At 46.2% G+C, this 24384-nt stretch overlaps 1 protein-coding gene across 1 annotated transcript in view; it reads right to left on the reverse strand.

Annotated features, from left to right (window-relative positions):
• LOC115320156 (general transcription factor IIH subunit 2) overlaps positions 1-12652 on the reverse strand; it is a 28139-nt gene extending 15487 nt beyond the window's left edge. The window contains exons 1-4 of the mRNA XM_040210893.2: positions 12519-12652; positions 8382-8493; positions 8197-8283; positions 4875-4980 (exon numbers count right to left, since the gene is read on the reverse strand). Coding sequence (XP_040066827.1) covers positions 4875-4980; positions 8197-8283; positions 8382-8493; positions 12519-12577 — 364 coding nt within the window. The 5' untranslated portion in view covers positions 12578-12652. The remainder of the gene's footprint in view (positions 1-4874; positions 4981-8196; positions 8284-8381; positions 8494-12518) is intronic.
• Between the last annotated feature and the right edge of the window lie 11732 nt (positions 12653-24384).

The raw sequence follows: 24384 nt of genomic DNA on the forward strand, positions 1-24384 counted from the left end.
ACTTACGACAATTATTGCTTGGGAAGTGTGTACTATGTACAGCGTGAGAAATCGCAAAAGTTAAAACTCTCACGATCGAGTAAAATTAAAGAAACCCTCAGTTCCGCTAAGCGTGCTCCTGCATTTAAGGCTTTCCTAACCTTTCCTTTAAAAGTTATAATAACTTATTTCACACCCTTGTACCTGTCATAGGTGTGAAATCCTTCCTCCTGATTCTGTACAACTACACTTTTCTTCTTGTAGTGTTCTCTTTCCCGCGAGGAATGCGCGGGAAAGCTTTTTGCCACCACCTGTTTTAGAGCTGCAGTTCACTGCACAGCAACCAGGCATCTCGGCCGTTTCACAACGCGATTCGTAGCGAAACATGTAAACAGTGATCCTGGTCTCGCCGAAAAACTATGAAAGGTAAACGAGACCAGCAAGCGACAACAACAAAATTAACACGAGCACCTAAACAAGTCCGGATCCACCCGGCATAAAGCCCACCCGGCGCTGGCGCAGCCAGCAACCAGACACGGCAATATCTGCTGAATCCTTAATGGTGGCCAAAGGGGTGGAGCACCAGGGGAAGGTCACGTGCCATACGCAGGCCTACCGCTGAGCTTGGCAGCGTGATCATAGGTTGTCGCTACTTTTCCAGTATAGAGCGACTTTACTGTTGGCAAGTCTGGGGCACCCTCGTAAAGTGCCAATCCAGAGTTTTGCGTGCTGAGAAGGGGTCTCCCGTTCAGTCAGCGCAGGGTCTGCGGGCATGGGGGTGTCATCCAATTTCTTCAGTTCACAGACCGCCGTGCACTATAGTCAACCGTGTGAACCACGCTGAGCGTCCACTTAATCCTGTCGGAAACCGACAGTGCTCTCTGAAGCCCCGTCCGAATGTTTGTTTCGGCTTAAAAAATTTATTTGCAGGCACAAAAATAAGAGTCACAGAGCTCTAAAAAAAATTGAGTGGCATGCTACGACCCCAATGCGTCCGAAACACCTTCTTATAAAAAGATTTAGAATTGCCTTCGTGATCCTTTAAAAGAAAAAAATGTTGACCTTGGCTAGGTGGTGCAAGCTACCGCCCATTATAAAAGGTACAGCCGTTACCATATATCCATTCATTCATCCTTTTACATGATATTTCTATTTCTCCTATCTATAACAGTAAAAGTAGCCCATTTCACACTGCAATTAGTTATTTTATACCCTACCCAACCCCTAAACCCGCTGGCATGGGGTCCCCCATCACTTTAGTGCCACCACGAACCACGGAGTCATAAATTTTTTTGCTTGAAAAAACACCAAAACATTATTTTAAAGGAATAAATTAAATGTTGTTACGCCATTCTCCACTTAAAAGCACAGCTGCTTTGCGGAAGTATGGCAGTAAGCTGCATGCGCGTGAGCTCCCATTCAGACCCGATTTCCCTTCTCTTCCGGCCTATTCAACTCCTGAGGGGAGTGGGGACCAGCAATGGACCTTTTTCCAGTAAGGAGTGCCCCATGACGGTTTCGCCGCCTACTACAAATGGAGGGCAACCGGACTCGCCTTCTCCCATAGGAACAGATTAGTGTCGCAAGAAAACAGTGCCCCCCAAAAATGGCGAAAGGGCGGTCAAGGTCAAGTGGAAAGGGTGTGCGCGTGCGCAGGCGCTTACTGGAAAAAGGTCCATTAAAAACGGCCGGGTTGTAACGCGTTGACAACGCCAAGTGGTAGAGCTCATAACCGTGCCAACCCCCAAGCAGCTTTGCCCGTGCTGGACCAATAGACGTCACGACTCTGACGTCGATTGGTCAAGCCCCCGTGATGCACCGCACTCTTCGATGGCTGATCTTCGAGCACTCGCTGGAAACTGTCCTTTGGAACAAAAGGTATCGCCATCCGTTCAAAACATAAGCATGCGATAGTCATTAACAGATAAAATTGATAATGTTTAACTTATTTCTGATTGTGAGAGGTATATTTTAAGTTTCGATTCAGTATCTCTTTAATAAAGCCGCAAATGTCTAAACCTTTTCTTTTCCATTTTGCAAAAATTTCTAGTTCAGCATTTAAATTTTCACTAACTTTTTTCAGATATTAGTGTGAACCTTTTTTTTTCTTCTAAAGAACAGCTTATTGGCTACACTTTGATGTATCATAGTTAACCATATGCTGTATAGTTCTTAAAATAAAAATAAAAATTTGTCTAGACTTCAAAAATTATCTCCTTTGCCCATGGTACGAGAAGAGGTAAGGATGTCTCTAATTGGCACGTGCTAAAGGCGTCTATGGCTAGTGAGCAATGCACAGAACGAGGGCAGCTTAGCAAGCAATGTGACTGAAAAAGCCTAAGTAGGCCATTTAAGAGTGCTTGTGAACATGGTACTGTAAATTATAGAAACAAAATTTTAAAACATTTACCTAAACATGATAATTTTATTTTGTTGAGAAGCACTTAATAAGTGCATTCGTTGATAATGCTGTTACGAAGCAGGAAGAGCACAGTGATTGCACCTTCAGGGGTGGAACTCATGAAATGTACTTAGGAGCAGCCACGGGAGCAGCTGAAACAGCTGTTTTGGAGCAGGTTGGGAGCAGCTAAAACTACATCCTGGAGCAGGCTAGGAGCAGCTCAGATCAGTTTGCATTGCACTTCAGCTTGTATCTTAGACAAGCACGAAAGCAATTTCAATTGTGCTTAGCAGCAGAGATGAACATGAGCGGTTAGGGACCTAGGTAGAGGGGATAACAGTGTAATATATGCGAAAACTTGAATCTTTGTGAGCCTTAATGAGAACCAAACAGCAAGTATACTCTATGTTTCTGAAGATAGCGTCCTTGATATTTTCTGAGTGGCCTTCAGACGCTCAAGATGCAAACCAGCTCTGCTTATCGCACAACCCACACGTGCTCGACATAGTAATTATACGTGCGAACCACGTGACGTGCGTAAACAACGGACGTGCAGTTGCACGGAGGAACAGGGCAACAAATTTCGAGTTTATCCTATTGTGCAACTCGACATCGAAGCAGCAGGCTACGATTAACGGAGTTATCGTATTCGAAGCGATAAGCAGGAGCAAGGTTAAAGTACGCCGAGCAGATAAGTAGAGCTGCTGACCGGCAAGTTTCGGATCGGACCGCGTTTCAATTCTATCAAATCACGATTTATCTTGCAAGAATGCGGTTCCAACTCCCAACGATGAAGCACTAAAAGGAATATTTTGCTCATTTGCTTTCGACTGGATGACGTCCAGATCCCGGGCCGCAGAGCCTCATGCAATCTGACGCTTAACGACTCGACCTCACCTCGGCCTACTTGCCCTACCGCTTATGGTTGAAGAGTAACAATCCAGTCGCAGGTGGTGTAGCGCTTAGAATCCGAGTTTTTTCGCGCGCTTCCGACTCGGGATAGACGAGGGGAATAAACAGAACAAAGCATTGCAAGGCCGACCAGGCTAAACGCCCTCATTGTTGACAATCGAGTCGATAAAAACCGAAACCAAGACAAAATAAAATGTTTCTTTTTGGCGCACGTTTTGCGATTTGGCGCATAATGGCGCGAGATATTGGCTGTGGCGCACTTTCTGCAACATGGCGCAGGATGGCGCAGACACATGCGTCTGGCGCAAAATGGCGCAAAATGGCGCAAATGGCGCGACCGTTCCACCCCTGCACCTTTCCGCACTAAACCATGGCTTCAGTAGTTGAATGTTCCAGAACAGATAAAAATTATATTTTCGGTGTGCATGAAAGTGTTACTCCAAGACGGAAGTACCATTCATGCTCCTGGAAGTGTTTGCGCATTGCCACTTTATTGGCACCAAAAGTGAGTCACTTATGGCGAATTCGGGTGGTCAATCGCCCGCGAGAACGAGCCGGCGGAATTGGCAACCAGAAACGCGCCAGCGGCACACCACGTGACCCTCACCACCCGAACACGAAACGCCAGACGGTGGCAGTTTACTTCGCCTCTTGCCCGCGCGACACCGCTAACGAGAGCCTGTCGCCGCCGTCACCCATGTCCCAACGACTTGGATTGACTCTCGTAGCGGCTGCTAAAGTGACTTCAGATCAGTTTCGTTCTTTCGTTCATTTTTTTTCTCACTGACCTTCTCTCTCATTTCGGAAGTGACGACACCGGATACAGTCTGGCGCCTACTCGCCCGGCCGTTCGGAGCTCGGCGGAAAAAGCGCCGGAAAGTTGCCGGTGCTTGCCGGAGAACCACCGTTCGAACGGTGCGCGCCGGCCGGAAACTGACCACGCGAACACGATTGCCGGTTTTCCGGCAAAATAAGTTGCCGACGATTGACCACCCGGATTCGCCATTAAACAGTTAGGACTATTGCGTGGCTTCTGAGTCACTACAAGAAGAAGGCTCAACGGAAACATCCTCCTCGTAAGCTCAGATTGGGCAAAGATTTCTGACAATTCTGAGGTAGATATTGAGACATTCTGGTTTGCAGCAACTGCTAAAACTAGCAAACCTGCACAGATGGAGAATTTTGAATTTCATGCTGTCATCCTAAAGTGCATTTTCAGCAATACAGCAGCTAAATCATGTGATAATCGAGGACAGAAACCTCTTTTTAAGAATGGAATTAAGCCGAATTAATACATTTTGACTAGGGGATACTGAATAAAAGATTGAAGAAAAAAGATTCCCCTGTCCACTCTCATAAGCCAAATTTGAAGTTCAGTGCTGATCTTTCAAAGTGCGGGAATACAGAATGCACGATATGCTTGTTTGCCCTCTTCCAGCTATGCTCTAATTTCATTCAACCAGTGTAATGCTCAGCTCACAACGCCGATGGAAATCTATTTTTCAACCTGTCTCCAAGTCGACGGCAATGCTCGCAGATGCAAAACCCCGAGACAATAGGATCACGATAGCAGGGGACGTACCGACGAGGTCGAAGAGCTTCTGTGCCCGCTTGTTGCTCGTCGAGATGACACCGACATTGCTGATGGGGTTCTGGTCGAAGAACTCCTCCACAAACAGCTCCAGCATCTGCAAGAAACGCGAAACACATCGACACGTCAGTCCCAGAGATTTATGCCCCCCAAAATACATCGCCTACTGTAAAATCCCGAGATATAGCCCACCTAACATTGAGGGCAAATCAGGTGAAAATATGGAGTGGGCTAACTTTTGGAGTACAATCAAGAAAATTTAAACAAATTGCTATTTTTAAGTTGTATCACTTCCAAGCTTGTTATGGTGGCGAGGGGCAACAAAGCAAAGATGACTGTACTTCTCAGTCAGCAACGTTCGCTTATATCCCGCCAAAGCTAACTAGCCGCATGTACGCTGAGGCCATCACTGATCACAACACTACTATTACTAGGGGTGGGCTATCTTTCAGTGTTTAAAAAGATATAGTAAATCAAGCCAAAAATAGGTTTGGGCTATCTTTCGGGGGTGGGGCATCTCTCGGGATATTATGGTATATGTAGATCCGTCCTCTTAATGCTTTCCTCCTCTATTATCACCCAGAAACAGCGCAGCTAAACCACAAGAATGCTGTGCACCAGCTTGGTCGATTGTGGCCGCAAACCCCCTCGGACACCAGCACGAAGAAAATGGTGATGAAACATTTTTACTCATTAAAAATAGTCCTTAAAGAAAATGTGAGACTTCAACAGAAACTCAAGAGTGCACGTGGGTTGAAGTGTAAAAAATGTAGCTATAGACAATGACTGGGTGGGAGAGGCAGGGTGTGTCTAAGATGCACAGCTTGCAGAATGTGCACATTGCTTTCCGCCGCATACTGTCTGCACGCCCACGCTCACAAGACACCGAAGTGTTATCGAAGTTATCAGGGGTGGCACAGCTGTGCCAAAAGCGTGAAATTTACCAAAATTAAGCCGCTCTGCGCCAAAGATCACGGTGACTCTAGATCTAGCAGAAGGTGAAAGTTTGCAAGCCGCTGCCCGATTCCTCAGTTCAGCCGTATCTGTTCATACATACATACATCCGACGGGTCCGATGTATACATCCATACATCCTAAATGTTGTACTGTTGCATCATACATCGTACTGACTACAACAAGTGATGCTACGTGTAGCATCAATGTTCCTGAATCGTGCCCCTTCATTTTTAATCAAAATTTGTTCCTAAAATGAGATATATTTTTGTGTGCAATTGCAGATATTTAGAAGTAAAGTTCTAGTCAATACTTCCCAACACTTGTAGCACAAAGCAAGTTTGCTCGAAGTGTAACTCATGGTAAACTGCTCAATGAAACGAAATGGACCAGCGGAGTGCATGGCCTCGCTAAAGCGCTGGATATCCTGACTTATCCTCGCAAAAAATGGCGACGCGTCGCCATTTTTTGTTTGTGGCGCATTCCCATCCAGACGTGCACGCTCCTGTTGGTCTGCTGCATCTGCTGGTGACACACCGCTGTTTGCGAGCATATTGCTATTGGTCTACTGTAGATGCCAGCGCCGTGGCATTGTGACAAACTAGATTGGCGGCGATGCTCGCCATTTTTGGCTTGTGGCGCATTCCCATCCAGACGCACAGGCTCCTGTTGGTCTGCTGCGTCTGCCGGTGACGCACCGCTGTTTGCAAGTATATTCTTATTGGTCTACTATAGATGCCAGCGCCGTGGCGTCGCAACAAACGAGTGGTGGCGATGCTCGCCATTTTCGGCTTGTGGCGCATTCCCATCCAGACGTGCACGCTCCTGTTGGTCTGCTGCATCTGCCGGTGACACACCGCTGTTTGCAAGCATATTCCTATTGGCCAACTGTAGATGCCGGCGCCGCGGTGAACTAGATTGGCGGCGACGCTCCACCATTTTTGGCTCAAGTGCGTCCCAGCATGCACCAGCTTGGCCGTACTTGTTTATAAAATCCATCCAGCACTTTAGATCTTGCATACCTGAGCGCCATCTGCTAGGAGAAGCAGTCTATCTGGCATCACGAGTTGGACATGAGTACAGCTGAGCCAAGAACTCAGCGGCTGTTCATCCTCGGTGCACAACCCCTGATAGCTGATCAATGCTGGCCATGAGATTTTAACATGACAGTGGTTTTTTTTTTTTTTCTTCTTTGAAGTACTGTAAACATATTTGTTTCCAAAGCTGAACGTTGTAAAAAAAAGTGGCCTTAACTCGCAGTGATCTCACTAATCATACTAAATAAATGTGTAGTGTCATAACACGTGGGTCCTTTTTGCAGACTGAATACATCAAATGTCTTCTTCGTTCACTGCTTTCTTTTTTTATATATTTGGGTTAACAGAACTTTGCATCCCGAAGGAAAGATAAGAATTGCTAGTGTAACGCAATGATTGAACAAAGCGGTTAAGCCATGTGTATGTGCTACTTCCGACACCAGATTGCACGGCTCCCGTTGCAGCAGGCAGAATGGGCCACGCACCCCGCTGGCCCATTCCGTTTCGTTGAGCACTGCACAACTGGCTAAGATACTTTCTTATAATGATGTCACAGTTAATCCTAAGGTGCTCCAAAGTGCAGATTTTTCATCCTTAGCACTCTTAAGTTTGGTTTCCGGCTCCTAAGCAGCTCCAAAACATATGTTTTTCTGCTTCTAAGCTGCTCCAAAATGCAAACTTTCATTCTTCAAATATTCCTTCAAAACCAGTTTGGTCTGTCCCACTAGTGAAGTTAAAAAACTAGCACTGGAGGCGAGACAACTGAAGGACCTCACTGCGGTTCTCCTCCTGTCAGTGACCATGAACAGAAAACACGAGACCACAGGAAGAAGACAAAGACAAACATAGGACGGACAATGACAATGCTTGAAATTCAGCCGAAGAAAACTTCACCAAATACATTGCAACATACAGCTGATACATATTGAGTGAAATTAATAACCCACTCTGGTTGAGTGTAAGAGCTTACTTTTTCCAGACTCATGTTTCCTAAATGCGCTTATGAGACTTGGACAGAATTTACAGAGGTTTGTCGAGGCTGTGACACCCCTGTTGCAACCAATGATAACAGTGCGGTTGGTATAAATATTCGAAGCTGTTGTCGCAATCTTGTCATATCTCTTTCAGCATCTATGCTTTGACCCTTAGATTTCAAAACGCACTACACTTAACTTCTGAAGCATTAATAAACAGCTACTAAGCAATTTGTGAATGGTGTCAGAATTAAGGGAGTCGTCGTATGCTATCCTCACGTTTCATGAGATAAGCAAGCGGTGCACCTGCTTAGAATGACCAATGACAAGCACCAAAAGAAAGGTTACCTTCAGCGTGCAAACAAGTCTCGAAGGCTTCAAGTCTGGTTCCGACATCGCTTCGGAAAAGTCCACTATGATGTAGAGATGCCGCATCTGCACAAAACAGATAGAGTCGGGGAAAGAGTAAGACATGCTGAAGCGTGAGCAAAGAGAAATAAAGTTGTTGGAAAGATGCATTTTGGACGACTCACCATCCCCAGGCGGACATTCTTCTTAGCCAGCATCTGCTTGCGCTTGGACCGATGGACGAAGTCCAGGACGCTCGGCTGAAGTAAGCCTGATTCATCTTCCTGAATTGCTTCCCTGTGGAATAAATCAACAGCGTTCCGAGAACTTAAATTTCAGAAGTACAAGGTGCATAACCAAAATCTGGAAATTTTTGCTAACGAAAGGAATAGTGATAGAACCAAAGGAAGCAGTTTCCTGAGATAGAACAGCCGTGCACGTCCCGTGTTTAGAGTACATTTTGTTTTATGAGGGGCATCTAGACGCAAGTTGTGTCAGTGCAACATAACTTGCGTCGTAATTTGAATAAAAGTACCAGGTCAATCTCCCTCCCACCTTAAGACGTGAAATACATCACCCATCATAGAAAAAGGTTACAGTGTTCGGCAGTGGCATAGGCAAGGAGGGGGCGGGGGGGGGGGGGGGGGGGGGGGGGGGGGGGGGGGGGTTTTGGGGGGTCAAAACTCTCCCCGAAATTGCCAAACCTACCCCCCTACCCCCGCTTGCTCCCCTGCTCATGCAGTCAGTTTTGCACAAGGCATAGAGGGTCAAACCCCCCCCCCCCCCCCCCCCCCCCGAAATGCCAAACCTACCACCCCCCCCTCCCTGGGCCCACTTGTTCCCCTGCTCACACAGTGGTTTTGCACATGGCATGAAGGAAAGGAGAAGTGCGCACTATGTCCAACTTATATGCTTTCGGGAAAAGTGTTTGTGGGGGTAGAAAATGCTCAAATAAATAAAATAGGCAATATTTCTTCATTCATGCTTATTTGATGGGATGCGGAACTTGATCTCAGATATACAGAGAATGGATATTTTGAAACATTTGTGGGGTGAAGGATGGCAATTTCAAGGCCAAGTATAACAAACTATCCTCATTAGAATGCACAGTTCAACCAAACCAAAGCGAACATAATAAAACGAACACATGGTTATAACATAAAACAATGTCAGTGATGTGTTAAATGGTTTGTAAAAATTAACAACTGCACTGTAAGCAACGGGTCGCACCGCGCTCACGCACATCTTGAGTACTGATCAGAATTACGTGCTTTCGACTAGAAATTACCACGAATAAAAAAGTAAGTGTGACTAGTTATTTCATAAAGCAATTTACAGGCTCTCTGGATCACCTGATATATGCCAAGCGCCTACACATTAAGATGCAACCGCCTGCATTCACGATAAAGAATATCCAGGACGTACTCCGCTTGGACTCCAATGTCGCAGTGAACGTTCAAAAGCGCTACACCGAGCAGTCGCTCATTTGAAGTGGACGCTCTCAGGTATGTTTTCAACCGTCGCAGTGAAGAGAAAAAGCGCTCAGCTCCGGCCGTTGTTACGCGCAGAGTCACTAGGATCTCGAAGAGACGATGGACATTTGGGAATTGGCGGCGTGTGCGAACTACAGGGGGCGCTTCTCTATAGCTATCATGATCATCATTTGTGACGTCACGGGTAGGACAGACTGGGACAGACCGAGCAGTTCTTGAATCCCTCGGGTCGTCAGCTCGCTTCAAACGCTGTTGGGGTTAACGCGCGGCAAATCCTGTTTCACGCGCTGTGTTTATTTGGTGAAGTGATGTTTGTAGTAGGACATTAAACCGCATGTGGCACGCGTAGTCGTGCCAACAAACACTTTTGGAGCTGAGGTGTCGAAGTGGTCGGATGGTTGGTGTGCCGCTCTCTATCTTGTACAAAAAGCTGAACGAGGAAAATAGAATATCCAGTGCTTTATCGCACTCCAGCGTCTACCACGGCGAATAGGGTGTATTTTTTATTGTGATTCGGACAAAATAAAACTAAGAAAGTGAGATCTCATCAAATTGAAAAAAAGCAAGCGAAATGCGAGAATCTCCCGCGTGTGCAGTAAACACTTCTGTGAAAGCAACTCCGTGTATCCTCTTGGTTCCAATGTGTTCCGTGAGTGTTGGTCTCCTATTAGTTCCGAGTTGATTCCTTTTCTTTTAATTGGGTAAACCAGTAAACACACATTTCTTCAAAATAACTGGCAGGAAGAAGTGGAGGCTGTCTTCCGGAGTCGTTTCGACTAAATCCCTGCTTATTCACCCGGCTGACACGAAATGTGCGAGACCCCCTGGCGATCGAAGTAATCTAGTAAGTCGGTGACACTTCAGCGTCCTAGAAAATGAGGAATATACCTGCGATACATTTACCGTTTGTATGTTTAGTTTTTGCGAACCCAAATGCGCATAATGCGTGATGCGCTCCTCAGCGAGCGATTTTAAATTTGTAAACAATTTTTGGTAAAAATAGGATAGAACAAATTAATCAATGGCCCGAATTTGCAGGGCCATGGCCGACAACTTAAGTATTTATGAAAATTTCTTCTTTTCTTTCGAGCAGAAGTCGCGATGTGACAAGCTTCTTTGCCGCGTTCTCGATTCGGGAGGAGCTAAGCGTCAGTTGCTGGGCAGAAACTGTCGAGTCATACTTGGATAGAAGCGTCGGTATCGGCAAGTTCAATGCAGCTAAAACAAGTGTGCGGTGATTTCCAATGCAACTGTGCGACCGTGCACAGCTAAGAAGACACTACTTCAAATACTCTGGTGAATGCAAAACCTTTTTCTACAGCAACCTCCACAGATCCGAAACAAACAAACAAAGAAACAAGTTAGAGAGCCTCTGAATAGCCTGACGCATGCCGCGTAAGCTTTAATGGAATGCTCCAGGCTTGTTTTTTAACATTTTAAAGTTTTTCTAATAAAAAAGCAACTTCGAGGCGCTGTTATTTATCAGAAAGATCACTCACAAAAACGTTGTACGCGTTCCTTTAATAGATAAACCGTTTTAATCTGCATAGTTGTGAACTAACATAGCCACTCGGCGCTTTGACATAGCGCGTCGTCCCATCCTGCCCACGAGGACGCGCAACCAAAAACATTTCGTTGACCACCTGAAGCGCGGACGTGACGGGCATTTCATGATTCTCCGTCTTACGTTCGGAAGCCCATATGAGCAGCTCGCATTGGAGTTCAGGGACTGAAACCAGGCCTCAATAGAGCTCCAAAAACTCTTCAGCGCCGGTAGCTGCCCTTACACACCAGCTCGCCTGCGCCCTAACTGTTTTTTCATTCCGCTTTCCAAGATCTTTGCATCAAAAGCGACAAAAGTAACTGCAACGTACAACGGTACTTTTTAAATCTCCCGTCTAACTGTGTGATCAGGTAATACATGAAAGGAAGGAACACGGAGCGCTTAAAATGCTCTTCCGTGCTTCTAGCGGGAATGCTAGCGGTGACATTGTGGACTTGTTACTCGCGGCATCTGAATTTCAACTTCCGCTTGTCTCAGCTATTTTACTGGTGACTTGGAATATGGCCTAGTGTTTGTGGGTGGATGGGTGGACGTTTGCTCTAATTTTTCGGTGTTAAATTTTTTTTTTTTTTTTTGTGTTGCTGTTTAATTTTTTGTGACACTATAGCTATCCTTTTGTTTTGTCTGGCCGGCACGCATTGGTAATGCCGTCCTACCTCAAAAAGTGGTGGGAGTTGTGTGCTGTGAGGAAGCTTTCAAAGTTGGTGGGCCGCAACTACGACGACAGTAGAACCGGGAGCCCAAATGAAGCCTGCTCCGTTTTAGCCTTTTTAATCTTTGCGTGAGCGTCCGTAGCGCCTAGTTCACCCTGCTTCGTCATTGGTGGGGTGGTGGGGGGGGGGGGGGGGGGGGGGGTAATGCGTTTCAGCCTCTCCCGAAATAAAATCCTGGCTACGCCACTGGTGTCAGGGGACATCACTTTGAATAGCTTCAACTATCTAATGGTACGATTGTGCGTGAAATAACATTCCCGCTGAATGAAAGTTGAGTATCACACTGTCACATACACAAAAATAGAAAAATTTTTATTCACCCCAGCCCCGATTCTGGTCCGCAGAAGCCATTTACATTAAAGAATTTAAGAAAATAACACCCGACGAAGTTTCGACGACGCATGCGAACCAAGAACGACTGCACCACCCTATACTTCGAGGTGCCCTAAACAGTTAAGTTTTGATGGTGCACTTTGGTAGAAAAGGCAAACAAACACTAGTCATTCACGCTTCGAACAGAGGCTAGAAATATGTTTTTAAAGTCGTACTTACCAAGTTCTTTCATATTCTGTCTCCCACCGGTAGCCTTGAGCATCCTCCTCGTCGGCCATCTTTGCTGTTTTACCACGCCATTGACAGGTGTCGCTAGTTGACGGAGTTGCGAATATTATGGTGCAAACCGAAACCAAAACCTATAAACGAGTAATACTCATTGTTTTCCATTAACACATTGGTGAACCTGGTGGTATTTCTATTAAATAGTAAAAATAAAACGCAAAGAGGACGAGATCTGATGAGTCAGCACTTTCCAAGTACTAGTAAAAATTATGACACAATCCGTCACGACGCGGGAGCAGCCCGCGGTGCATCGAAGCGCTTCAAACTGAACGTTCTTGATTTGTACGTCCTTGTCCTTTGTGCGTTAGCTTTATATTTGTTGACGTAAATCGGTTTCAACCTGAAAATATATGCCCAATTCTTTGCCCTCTCTTGCAAATGAACTCCGGTGAGGCAGTTGAGCTTCAGTTACGAAACTGTTCATAGACCAAGGAGAATAGAAGGGTAGGAGAGGGCATGACGTCAGCCGCGTAGTCTGTGTTGGTAGGGTCCACCACAGTTTGGGCTCCACGGTGGAAACATGTAGGCACCCTAGGACCATACCCTAGGCTCCACAAGCCGTGCTCCCTTGACACCTCGCCTCTTTCTCATTTTCCACCTTACTCTCCTCACTTATCAGCCCAACACAAGGAGGTTAGAAGTACTATACTCTGTTTCACCTTATGATATACCGCAGGAAAGGCTACAAGCGCGAGCTCCTTGCTCTAGGGCACATCTCGGCGGCACAAGCTCTCGTGCGGTAAGAGTAGCTCCCGAGTCCCAACGCTATGAGCTCGCGCTTCTAGCCTTCGCTGCGGTACAGCATAAGGTGAAACGGAGTATAGGAGGGGGCACGTTGCAATATTGGCGAAGCCTAGTCATAAAAAGTTTAAACGATGTTGTGGCCAACGTGACCGTAGATCTCTCTGGCAATTGGTGCGCGTGACATGTCACGTGTGAGATGGATGGTTGATTGTAGAAGGATTTTTTGCAGGCTCGCGCGCGCTCCGTCCGGTAGGTTTTATCAGATCGAAGGCTAGACTGTGGTGTGTTCTAGTACCCCATCGCTAGACGAAGGTCACGTGATGTGGTCACGTTGACCTGATAAGTGAGGAGAGTAAAGAGAAAAATTAGAAAGAGGCGAGGCGGTCAAGAGAGCATGGCTTGTGGAGGCTACGCGGCTGGCGTCATGCCCTCTCCTACTCTTCTATCCTTCTTGGCCCAACATGACCACATCACGTGACCGTACTTAGCCTTCGTCTAGCCTTCGATCGGATAAAAACTACCGGACGGAGCGCGCGCAAGCCTGCAAGGAATCCTTCTACAATCAACCATCCATCTCGCACGTGACATGTCACGCGCACCACTCGCCAGAGAGTTCTGCGGTCACGTTGGACACAATATCGTTTAAACTTCTTATGACTAGGCTTCACCAGCATTGCAACGTGCCCCTCATAGGGAGTATTCACTGGCGGCCGTATCTGTGTGCGTGGATGCTGAGCGCGTGCTGTCGGCGAGCTTCCAGAGTTCTTTTGCAACGTGCATTCCACACCATCAAGATTGCCGGTCTTAGCAGGCTACTAATGTAAGCTCGTTCTGAGCATGCGCCCTAAACATCGCCCTCAAATATGGCGTCCAGTAAATGCTCCCTATACTCCATTTCACCTTACGCTGTACCGCGACGAAAGTTAGAAGCGCGAGATCATAGCGTTGGCAGCTGCCCTTAGTGCACGAGAGCTTGTGCCGCCGAGATCTGCCCTAGAGGAAGGAGCTAGCGTTTGTAGCCTTTCCCGCGGTGCAAGTATAGTACTTATAACCACCTTGTCATAGACGCTGCTCTTGCACGAGCAGGAGGGCTATGTTGCGCTTTTTGCACTCCCAGGAGAATTGGAAGAGGGAAGTGACGTCAACGACACAGCAAATGCAGATTGGATGTTGACAGAAGAAAACGAAATCAACACCCAATCTGCGTTTGCTGTGTCGTTGACGTCACTTCCCTCTCCCTAGTCTCCTGGGAGTGCAAAAAGCGCAACATAGCCCCCCAGTACCCCCCTCACTCACCACGGTCCACGACTCGCCTCCCGTCGTTCGACGCGATTCTTTAGAGTAAGTACGTTTGGAAGCACAGCGTCTAGTGGCGTTCCACTGTACTCTTGACACTGGCGTCACAAGGGGGGTGCGGGGAGGGCGGGGGGGGGGGAGGTCCAGCTCGCTCCAGCACCTGCGTAGTAGCACAAAACAAATGCTCGGCATAGCCCATTTTTAGAATGCCCGCTCCACCTGCGACGTCACGGGACTGAAAAGCGCGGACATATTTGAATGTTGGTTCTTGCATCATTTTCACCTTGCCGATTTTACAACAACTACTCTGAATTTCGCGATACTAAAATAGCATGCCGGAAAGGGTATGGGCCGTTGATTCGGCAAATAGGGTTAGTTGGGAGCTCAAAAAATTGCCGGAGTACTTCCTTTCACACTTCCGTCTTCACGGGCACGAATTACTGCCTAAAATAATTAAAAATAATTTCGAAGTAATTACCTTATTTTTGAAAAGTAATTGTATTCTAATTAATTTTAGTCTGCGGTCATTGGTCATGTAATTTATTTACTTTGCGTATTTCTGAGGAAAGTAAAAACCCGTTCACACACTTGCTTTTCGCTACGACCGACTGAGCCGGGACCGCTCTTTAAGACTCTTGCGATGACCTACGACCGGCTACGCAGCAATGCAGTGTCTGTGAGCCGTTACAGGGGGCTCAAAACACCGATCCTGTCTCGGTGAGTCGTAATCGAGCGCTAGTGTGTGAACGCGCCTTAATGGGTTATGTAATTTAATTATTCTTGAAAAGTAATTTTGCAATCTCCGCACGTACACACGGAGAAGTAATAACTTCTGCATTTTTCTACATTATTATATTTGTCGTAAGTTGGACGATATGTGAAATGTAGCGCGCGCTGAGAACTATGTCCGCCATATTGCTAGCGGCGAGAAAACGAAACCGATGATCCGACCGGCAAAGAGCCTATGTAAACAAGCGACGCCCTTCGTGCGAGGCGTACAATGCTGGCGTGTAGCAGCGTTCTGCTGCGGATGCAGCGATAAACCTTCGATTCGTGCGCGACATGAATACCAATGTGAACAGGATTCACATTTTTTTTCTTCTTATTTTTGTTTGTTACTTTACACGCAGTTGTTGACAAAAACAATCGGTGACAACGCCAAGCAACACGCGAACGTAATCGCACGGCGCGGGCCCATTCACAGTTATAGAACTGGGCCCTAATCTTCTCACGAAGTTTTATCAAACTTGTTTCTAAATGGCCTTTTTTTTTATGCAGACTGTAGTGTTAGTTTGCGTTTTCCTTGATGCGAAAGCAGCTCAATGTATGCGGACGAGGTGTGAAGCGAGGCAAAAAGATGCCAGTTTTAATCATCTACGCCACTGACCATGATTTAAGATGCGTATGGTTAACAGTGAACAACAAAAGCCGAAAACACCACAAAGTCCTACATTTGAATGTCATATTAAAAAAATGAAAGACATTCACAATTCGCTGTAATGCCGAATTAGAGCGCACTTCTTGAGGAGGAGGAGGAGGAAAGGGTATGCCCTCCTCCCCTTCTCCTTCTCCCCTTTCATTAAGCGGGAAATTTTCGCTAAATTTCCCGCTAAATTAAGCGGAAATTTTTCCGCTAAAGTTATCGGGGAAACTGAATTTATTCGAGGTCACGTGACGTCATTTCTCCGTTAAATATAGCGGGGAAATATTTACGCAAAATTTAGCGGAAAGATTTCTCCACTAAATTTAGTGGAAAAGTTTCCCTCCTAAATATGGCGGGATCTCCCCGCTAAATTTAGCAGAAAAATTTCACCGCTAAACCTAGCAAAAAAAAAAAAAAAATTCCCGCCAAATTTAGCAAAATTTTTCCCGCTAAACTTAGCGAGAAAATTTTACACTCGTGACGTCACACGTCCCGTCTCGTGTGACGTGATTACGGGAAACATCACATAATGGAACGCGAGGTTACGCCGACGCCGATGCCGCTCAACCCGGAAACGAACGCTTAAAAGCTATGCTCTAAAAAAAATAATAACTTTGGACAGTCAGAAAACAACCATATTGCTTAGCAGCCATTTCTTACACTTGATCTGGCGTTAGTTAGTTGATAAAAATATATTTGAATTAGAAGCGCGGTTATGTAGAATAGAAGACAAAACAGACATGGATGAGTGTCTGATTGCTCAACACTCACAGAGACGGGATATTGCTGTCTTTCTTGTGGAACGCCACTTCCGATTACATCACTTGCTTAGATTCATCGCAGTGGCTAAAACTTTGATGGCAGCGGCGGCAAAAAGTGTTGATGCAGACTTCGAGTGGCGCAACACGAGCGATGCCAACTTCATTTCACGGCTCTTTTTTTCTCTTTTTTTTTTTTTTTTTTTTGTTGCAGCCGAGGTGAAAATTTTGTTGAGTGCAAAGAAATTTCGGGGGTAGTTTCAGGAAAATCAATGCAGTTATTGTGCCGGGGTTGAACAAATCTTTCTTAACCAGCGCAACATCCGTCGAGTCGCATGTTTTGGCGTCTGCAGCTAAACAGTACGACTTCCATGCGTCTTTGCATCGAAAAAAGAATTGAAAAAGTCCTCAGAGATGAAAGGCATATGGCCTAGCCCTTTGTCCACATTTTTGTACTTACAGCGCATAAACGACTCACAATAGCAGGCGCTCACTCAATCACAGACACAAAAACATACACACAGCGTGTTTATGCGCTGTGAAGTACAAAAATATGGAAAACCAACTAGCCCAAGCTGCGGTGTTAACAACCTTTGTCCCACGTTGGGTAAGTAAATAATAAAGTTTCTGAATCACAATTAGCGGCCATGGAAATGCTGAGAAACCGAAACTCAAGAAACTTTCAAGATTCTACCAAGATGGCCGCACGCACAGTGCTGCCAGACCACCGCCTTCAAAGAGGACAGACAGAATTGATAAATAAAGAAATTCAAAAGACGCACGCATAGACTAACAAACACGCTCATACAAAATACATGCACACACAACATACACGGACACACGCATCCAAACGCACGCATACGTGGACAAAGACACTCCTGCATGCAACTACACACAGGCATACACGCACACGTGCACGCTCACATGCATACACACACGCACACGCGTGCAAGCACATATACAAATATATGTACGACACAAGACAAAGAAATGTCCGCGATGCAAATAGTGAAAGAAACCAAAACATAAATACACGCCGATGCCGCCCTTCGAACGAACGACCGTTGGTGCAACAGATGGCAGGGACGTTTATAGTTCCCGGTTGCTCCACACAGCGGCAGTAGCGGCCGCATCCACGCCAACCAATCACGGTGCTCCGTTTTTTCTTCTTGCGGCCGGATATTAAATCCCGGAAAACCCATCCGAGTGACAAAAGGACCGGCGTTTACGGCGGCAGTTTATTAACGCGCCGTTTACTTCCTCACGTTGCTCCTTGTTTTTTTTTTTTTTTTTTTTTTTTTTAAGTCTTGAGTTTTTTCTTTTTTTTTTTTTGTCAGTGTTTTTGGCACTCAGTTTTTTCTTTTTGTTCTTTGTGATGACACTTGTTTATTGCTGGTTGGTAGCGAGTTCGAGGAGCGAGAAGAAATATGAAGAGATGAGCCCGCTCCGCCCGCTACTCGGACGTCTTTATTAATAAGGATTTCGGACCTTTAATATGGAGCCAGCCGGATGTCCTCGCCGTGCGGCTTCACATGTCGTACAACACCGCAAAACAAAAAAGTTATTTTGTTGTATTATTCGGGGTGCCTCGATGTCCTTTCTCTTCGGTTGGCGCTATTACTCCGTTTCACACCAAAAGTGCACCGCCAGGGCGCTCGTCGTCTTTGCTCTATGACGTCACTCCACTGCGGTGGCGCTGCTGTCGGCACTGCGCATGCGTGGAAGCTTCGCCTCACAGGAATATGGTTTCTGCGCAAGCGCAGGGCCCACGCCCGGTGTGGGCAAACGCGGAATTGTTTCTAAACGGTGCGTCGGTGTATTGTGCGCTTCGCACCATTTGGGTGGTTGAAACGATTGTTGTCAGTCGCCCGAAAGCCTTATTTGAAATCGCAGAAAACGTTTTTCCTCTCTCCGAAAGTGTTAAGACAGTCCGTAACAAATCAAAACAATATGGCCCGAACATCCTGACAGCGTAGCTACACCCCAGGCAATCGCATGCTCGAATCGTAACAATCGCCAATTGCGCCCCTCTCTGCACTATAGGCGCCGAAATGGCGGCACTCAGGGCCTAATCACGGAGCGGTGTATTTAGCATGTAGCTTATTAAGTGGCTTTATATATGGTGCCACTTAGTGCCATTAAATAAGCTACCCTTCAAGGTAGCGACACTTACCCATCTTGTGGCTTCAAATCATATAGTTGCCCGTTTTTGAAGCTATATCTTAAATCACAGGGAACGCTTTTCCGTCCTTTACAAATGTTTCAACATTTCGCGACAGAGCAAGCGATATTACATAAGCTTCCTAGCACCTAATCAAATGCTGAAGAAGTCGGACTTTTGAATCATGAGGATCGGCAGATGCGTCTGCTCTGCAGAAGCACCAAGATGGCGGCGCCCACATTAATATCGGGGAACAGAGCGCCGATGCTCTAAGCGTAGCTGATTTAGTGGCTCCAAAACCACTCTTTCTAGCGCATGATGCTGACGACACGTGATCACGGGGGGACTATTTTAGACACTGGCTTAGCTTCTCGCTCTGCGTATCCGCAGTTGCAGCACGACATTAAAAGTGGAAATGAAAATGTTTTCCCGCGTTTTAGGGGTCAGGCTGCTGATAAACTAATTTTGGAAATTAACTAATTTAACGCATTACTTGTTTAGCGCACTGATTGTGTCTAGTGTTCTCCATTTAAAATTGAAATGTCCACCGGGTCTAATATGTCCGCATTTTATGAAGTGGAGAGAAAGATGCCTCGTGCCGCCCGTTTCGATCTGGGCGCGTATCGTACAACTTCGCGGTTTTGTAATCACTTCTGAGGCATGCACGCTAAACACTCCAGGCTAGCAGTAATACTGCACACTCTATGTTTTTTTTTTTTTTTTTTTTTTTTTTATTTGCAGCGGGGACAACGTAGAATTCATGTGACTTTTCGGGGCATGGGCTAAAAATTATTTTATGTATACTATCGGCCTCAAACGAAATGCGAACAGCGGAGCGCGTGGCCCTCGATAGATGTTGCGCTTCTTCGAAGCTTGGGTTGTGCTGTGCGAGGGTAAAACACGGAGTGGGACACAGACTCTCGCAGCGCCCTACTCTCCAACCCATGGTTTTTGTCAGTTTCAGCATGTACCGACGGCCACGCGCTCCGCTGTTCGCATTTCATTTGACGCCGATAGTACAAAACAAAAACATAAAAGAATAAGAGGTATGCTTAAGTTTTTTAACGCTATTACATGCACTTGCATATTATATGTTTGTTGCAAAATAATCTCGACTTAAACGCAGACCTTCGTTGTCCATGGATGCGTTGACGCCGGTGGCGATAGGAATGCTATCCGTCTGCACCTGCTCCCGGATAGGCAACAAAGAACCATTTTCGAACGCCGTTCTTTCGTGGTGCTTGTCAACTGATAAACCAAAGGAACGTTGGTTATAACTAGAGCCACTAAATGAGCTGCGCTTAGGGAAGTGGCTTAGCCAGCAGGGCGAACTCGGCGCTACGGACGCTCACGCAAAGATTAGGGAGTCGCTGTTAAGATAAAACGGGTGAAGCTGCACTGTTATTTTTTTAAAGCGGAGCAGGCTTCATTTGTTCTACTGTCGTCGTAGTTGCGGCCCACCAACTTTAAAAGCTTCCTCACAGTACACAACTCCCTCCGCTTTTTGAGGTAGCACTGCCTTACCAACGCGTGCCGTCCACACAAAACAAAAAAATAGCTATACTGTCACAAAACATTAAACAGCAACAACGAAAAAATTCGACGCTGAAAAATCAGAGTAAATGTTCACCCACAAACACTAGCCAAATTCCAAGCCGCCATTAAAATGGCCGAGACAGCGGAAGTTGGAATTCAGATGCTGCGAGTAAAGGGGTGTCCAAACAGGACACTACAAAACGCACGACTCCGACAAATCGTGAAAATTGAAGCGGGCGCGAAGCGGGCGCGTCCGCTTTAATTTTCACGATTTGTCGGAGTCGTGCGTTTTGTCGACAACGTCACCGCTGTAACATTCCCGCTAGGAGCATGGAAGAGCATTTTAAGCGCTCCGTGTTCCTTCCTTTCATGAATTACCTGATGAAGATGGGAGATTTAAAAAGCACCGGCGCCCGTTGCAATTACTTTCGTCGCTTCTGCCTGCAAAGATCTTGGAAAGCGGGGTAGCTTCCGGCGCTGAAGAGTTTTTGGAGCTCTATTGAGGCCTGGTTTCAGTTCCTGAACTCCAATGTGAGCTGCTCATATGCTTCCAAATGCTAGACGGAGAAGCGTGAAACGCCCGTTATGTCCGCGCTGCAGGTGGTCGCCCTCTGTCCGGATGTTTTTGGTTGCTCCACCTCGCGGGCGCGCTCCTGAGGCGCAGCTGGCAGGATGCGAGCACACGACGCGCATGTCAAAGCACGGAGTGGCTATGTTAATAGTCTGCAACTATGCAGATTAAAACAGTTTATTTATTAAAGAAACGCGTGTAACGTTTGTGTGAGCGATCTTTCTAATAAATAACAGTGCCTCGAAGTTTATTTTTGATTAGAAAAAGCTTTAAAATGTGCAAAAACAAGCCTGGAGCATTACATTACAGCTTGCGCGGCGTGTGTCAGGGCCATTCAGAACCACTCTGACTCCTGTTTTTTTTTTTTTTTTTTTTTTTTTTTTTTTGGGGGGGGGGGGGGGGGGGATTTGAGGAGGCCGCTCTAGAAAAAGGTTTTGCATTCACGAGAGTAATTGACGTACTGTCTTCTTAGCTGTGCATGGTCGCACAGTTGCATTGGAAATCGCCGCACACTTGTTTTAGCTGCATCGAGCTTGCCGATACCGACGCTTCTATCCAAGTATGACTCGACAGTTGCTGCTGAGCAAATGCTCGTCAGCAACTGACGCTTAGCTCCTCCCGAATCGAAAACGCGGCAAAGAAGCTTGTCACATCGCGACTTCTGCTCGAAAGAAAAGAAGAAATTTTCATAAATTCTTAATTTGTCGGCCATGGCCCGGTACATTCGGGCGATTGATTAATTTTGTTAATTCTATTTTTACCAAGAATGTTTTACAAATTTAAAATCGCTCGCTGAGGAGCGCATCACGCATTATGCAGATTTTGGTTCGCAAAAACTAAACATACAAACGGTAGTAATTTATAGCAGGTATATTCCTCATTTTCTAGGTCGCTGAAGTGTCACCGACTTATTAGATTACTTGGATCGCGAGGGAGTCTCGCACGTTTCGGGTCGGCCGAGTGAATAAGCAGGGATTTAGTCGAAACGACTCCGGAAGCCAGACTCCACTTCTTCCTGCCAGTTATTTTGAGAAAATATTCGTTTACTAATTTACAAAATAAAAAAAAATAATCAACTCGGAACTAATAAGAGACCAACACTCACTGAACACATTGGAACCAAGAGGATACACAGAGTTGCTTTTACTGAAGTGTTCACTACACACGCGAGAGGTTCTCCCATTTCGCTTTCTTTTTTTTTCTCAATTTGATGAGATCTCACTTTCTTAGTTTTATTTAGTCCACATCACAATAAAAAATACACCCTATTCGCCGTGGTAGACGCTGTAGTGCGATAAAGCGCTGGATATTCTATTTTCCTTTTCAGCTTTTTGTATAGGATAGAGAGCAGCTCACCAACCATCCGACCACTTTGACACCTCAACTCCAAAAGTGTTTGTTGGCACGACACATGCCACATGCGGTTTAATGTCCTACTACAAATATCAATTCACCAAATAAACACAACGCGTGAAACAGGCTTTGCCGCGTGTTACCCCAACAGCGCATGAAGCGAGCTGACGACCCGAGGGATCCAAGAACTGCGCGGTCTGTCCCAGTCTGCCCTACCCGTGACGTCACAAACGATGATGATGATAGCTATAGAGAAGCGCCCCCTGTACTTCGCGCACGCCGCCAATTCCCAAACGTCCATCGTCTCTTCGAGATCCTAGCGACTCTGCACGTAACAACGGCGGGAGCCTGAGCGCTCGTTCTCTTCACTTCGCGACGGTTGAAAACATTCCTGAGAGCATCCACTTCAAATGAGCGACTGCTCGGTCTAGCCCTTTTGAATGTTCGCCGCGAAATTGAAGTTCAAGCTGAGGACGTCCTGGATATTCTTTATCGTGAATGCACGCGGCTGCATCTTAATGCGCAGGCGCTTGGCATATATAAGATGATCAAGAGAGGCTCTAAATTGCTTTCTGAAATAACTAGTTGCACTCACTTTTTTTATTCGTGGTAATTTCTAGTCGAAAGCACGCAATTTTGATCAGTACTCAAGGTGTGCGTGAGCGCAGCGCCACCCGTTGCTTGCAGTGCAGTTGTTTTTAGAAGTCATTAACGGATCACTGATATTGTTTTATATTATAACCATGTGTTCGTTTTATTATGTTCGCTTTGTTTGATTGAACTGTGTATACTAGTGAGGATAGTTTGTTATACTTGGCCTTGAAATTGCCATCCTTCACCCCACAAATGTTTCGAAATATCCGTTCTCTATATATCTAAGATCAAGTTCCGCATCCCATCAAATAAACGTGAATGAAGATAGATTGCTTATTTTATTTATGAGCATTTTCTACCCCACAAACACTTTTCCCGAAAGCATATAAGTTGGACATAGTCTACACTCCCCCTTTGCTCCATGCCCCATGCAAAACCGACTGCGTGAGCAGGGGAGCAAGCGGGCCCACGGGGGGGGGGGGGGGGGGGGGAGGGGGGGGGGGAGGGGGGGGGGGTGAGTTCGACCTCGCCCCCCCCTTTGCCTATGACACTGGCTTAGGGTAGCGGTATTCCGTTCCCCAGCATTGTTGTGGGCGTCGCCTATTTGGTGCTTTGCTGAGCAGACGCAACTGCCGATCGTCATGATTCAAAAATGCGACTTCCTCAGCATTAGATTCGGTGTTAGGAAGCTCATGAAATATCGTTGTGCTTTGACGCGAACTGTTTAAACATTTGGGGAGGACGGAAAAGCGTTTCCTGCGATTTCAGATAAAGCTTCAGATAACTGACAACCATGATTTTAAGCCACAATATGGCCAAGTGTCGTTATTCTGAAAAAAAAAAGCGTTGCTTATTTAGTGGCATGCACTAGTTATAACCACCTTGGCCCCGCGTTTATTTCTGTGCACTGATCTGTCCATCAACGGAACCGTCATCAGAGTCATCATCGCTCTGAATGTCTGTTGGGTTATAATGGTAAAATGGGCCTGGATGATAGGGAGCGAGGCCAGCCTGTAGCGGGAATTCAGCGTTGTCAAAGGTCGTAGCTTGAATTCAGGGTGGTCGCTGGGTCACTCAGTCACCTTCAGACTTTCACTCAAGACTCCCATGCATGCGGACGTTGCAGTCGGGAGACTTCAGTTGGCACGAGAAGCTGCACATGCTGAGTATAATCCGGATTTCCAGGAGCCAACTGTTCTACAAACAAATGTGCAATGTCAAAGCGGGTCACGGTCTTAATGTTTGCCTTCACAATTTTGTTCTGAGGAGCTTTTGTGATTTTAGGGACGAATTTAGTTGCCCAAGACCTAATGAAAAATGTCCTGACGCATGATTTGCATAGTGCCATTTTGCTTGTCATTTCG

The sequence above is a fragment of the Ixodes scapularis genome, unplaced genomic scaffold (assembly GCF_016920785.2).
Source record: "Ixodes scapularis isolate PalLabHiFi unplaced genomic scaffold, ASM1692078v2 PGA_scaffold1__304_contigs__length_218370807, whole genome shotgun sequence".
In the NCBI taxonomy this organism is placed as follows: domain Eukaryota; kingdom Metazoa; phylum Arthropoda; class Arachnida; order Ixodida; family Ixodidae; genus Ixodes; species Ixodes scapularis.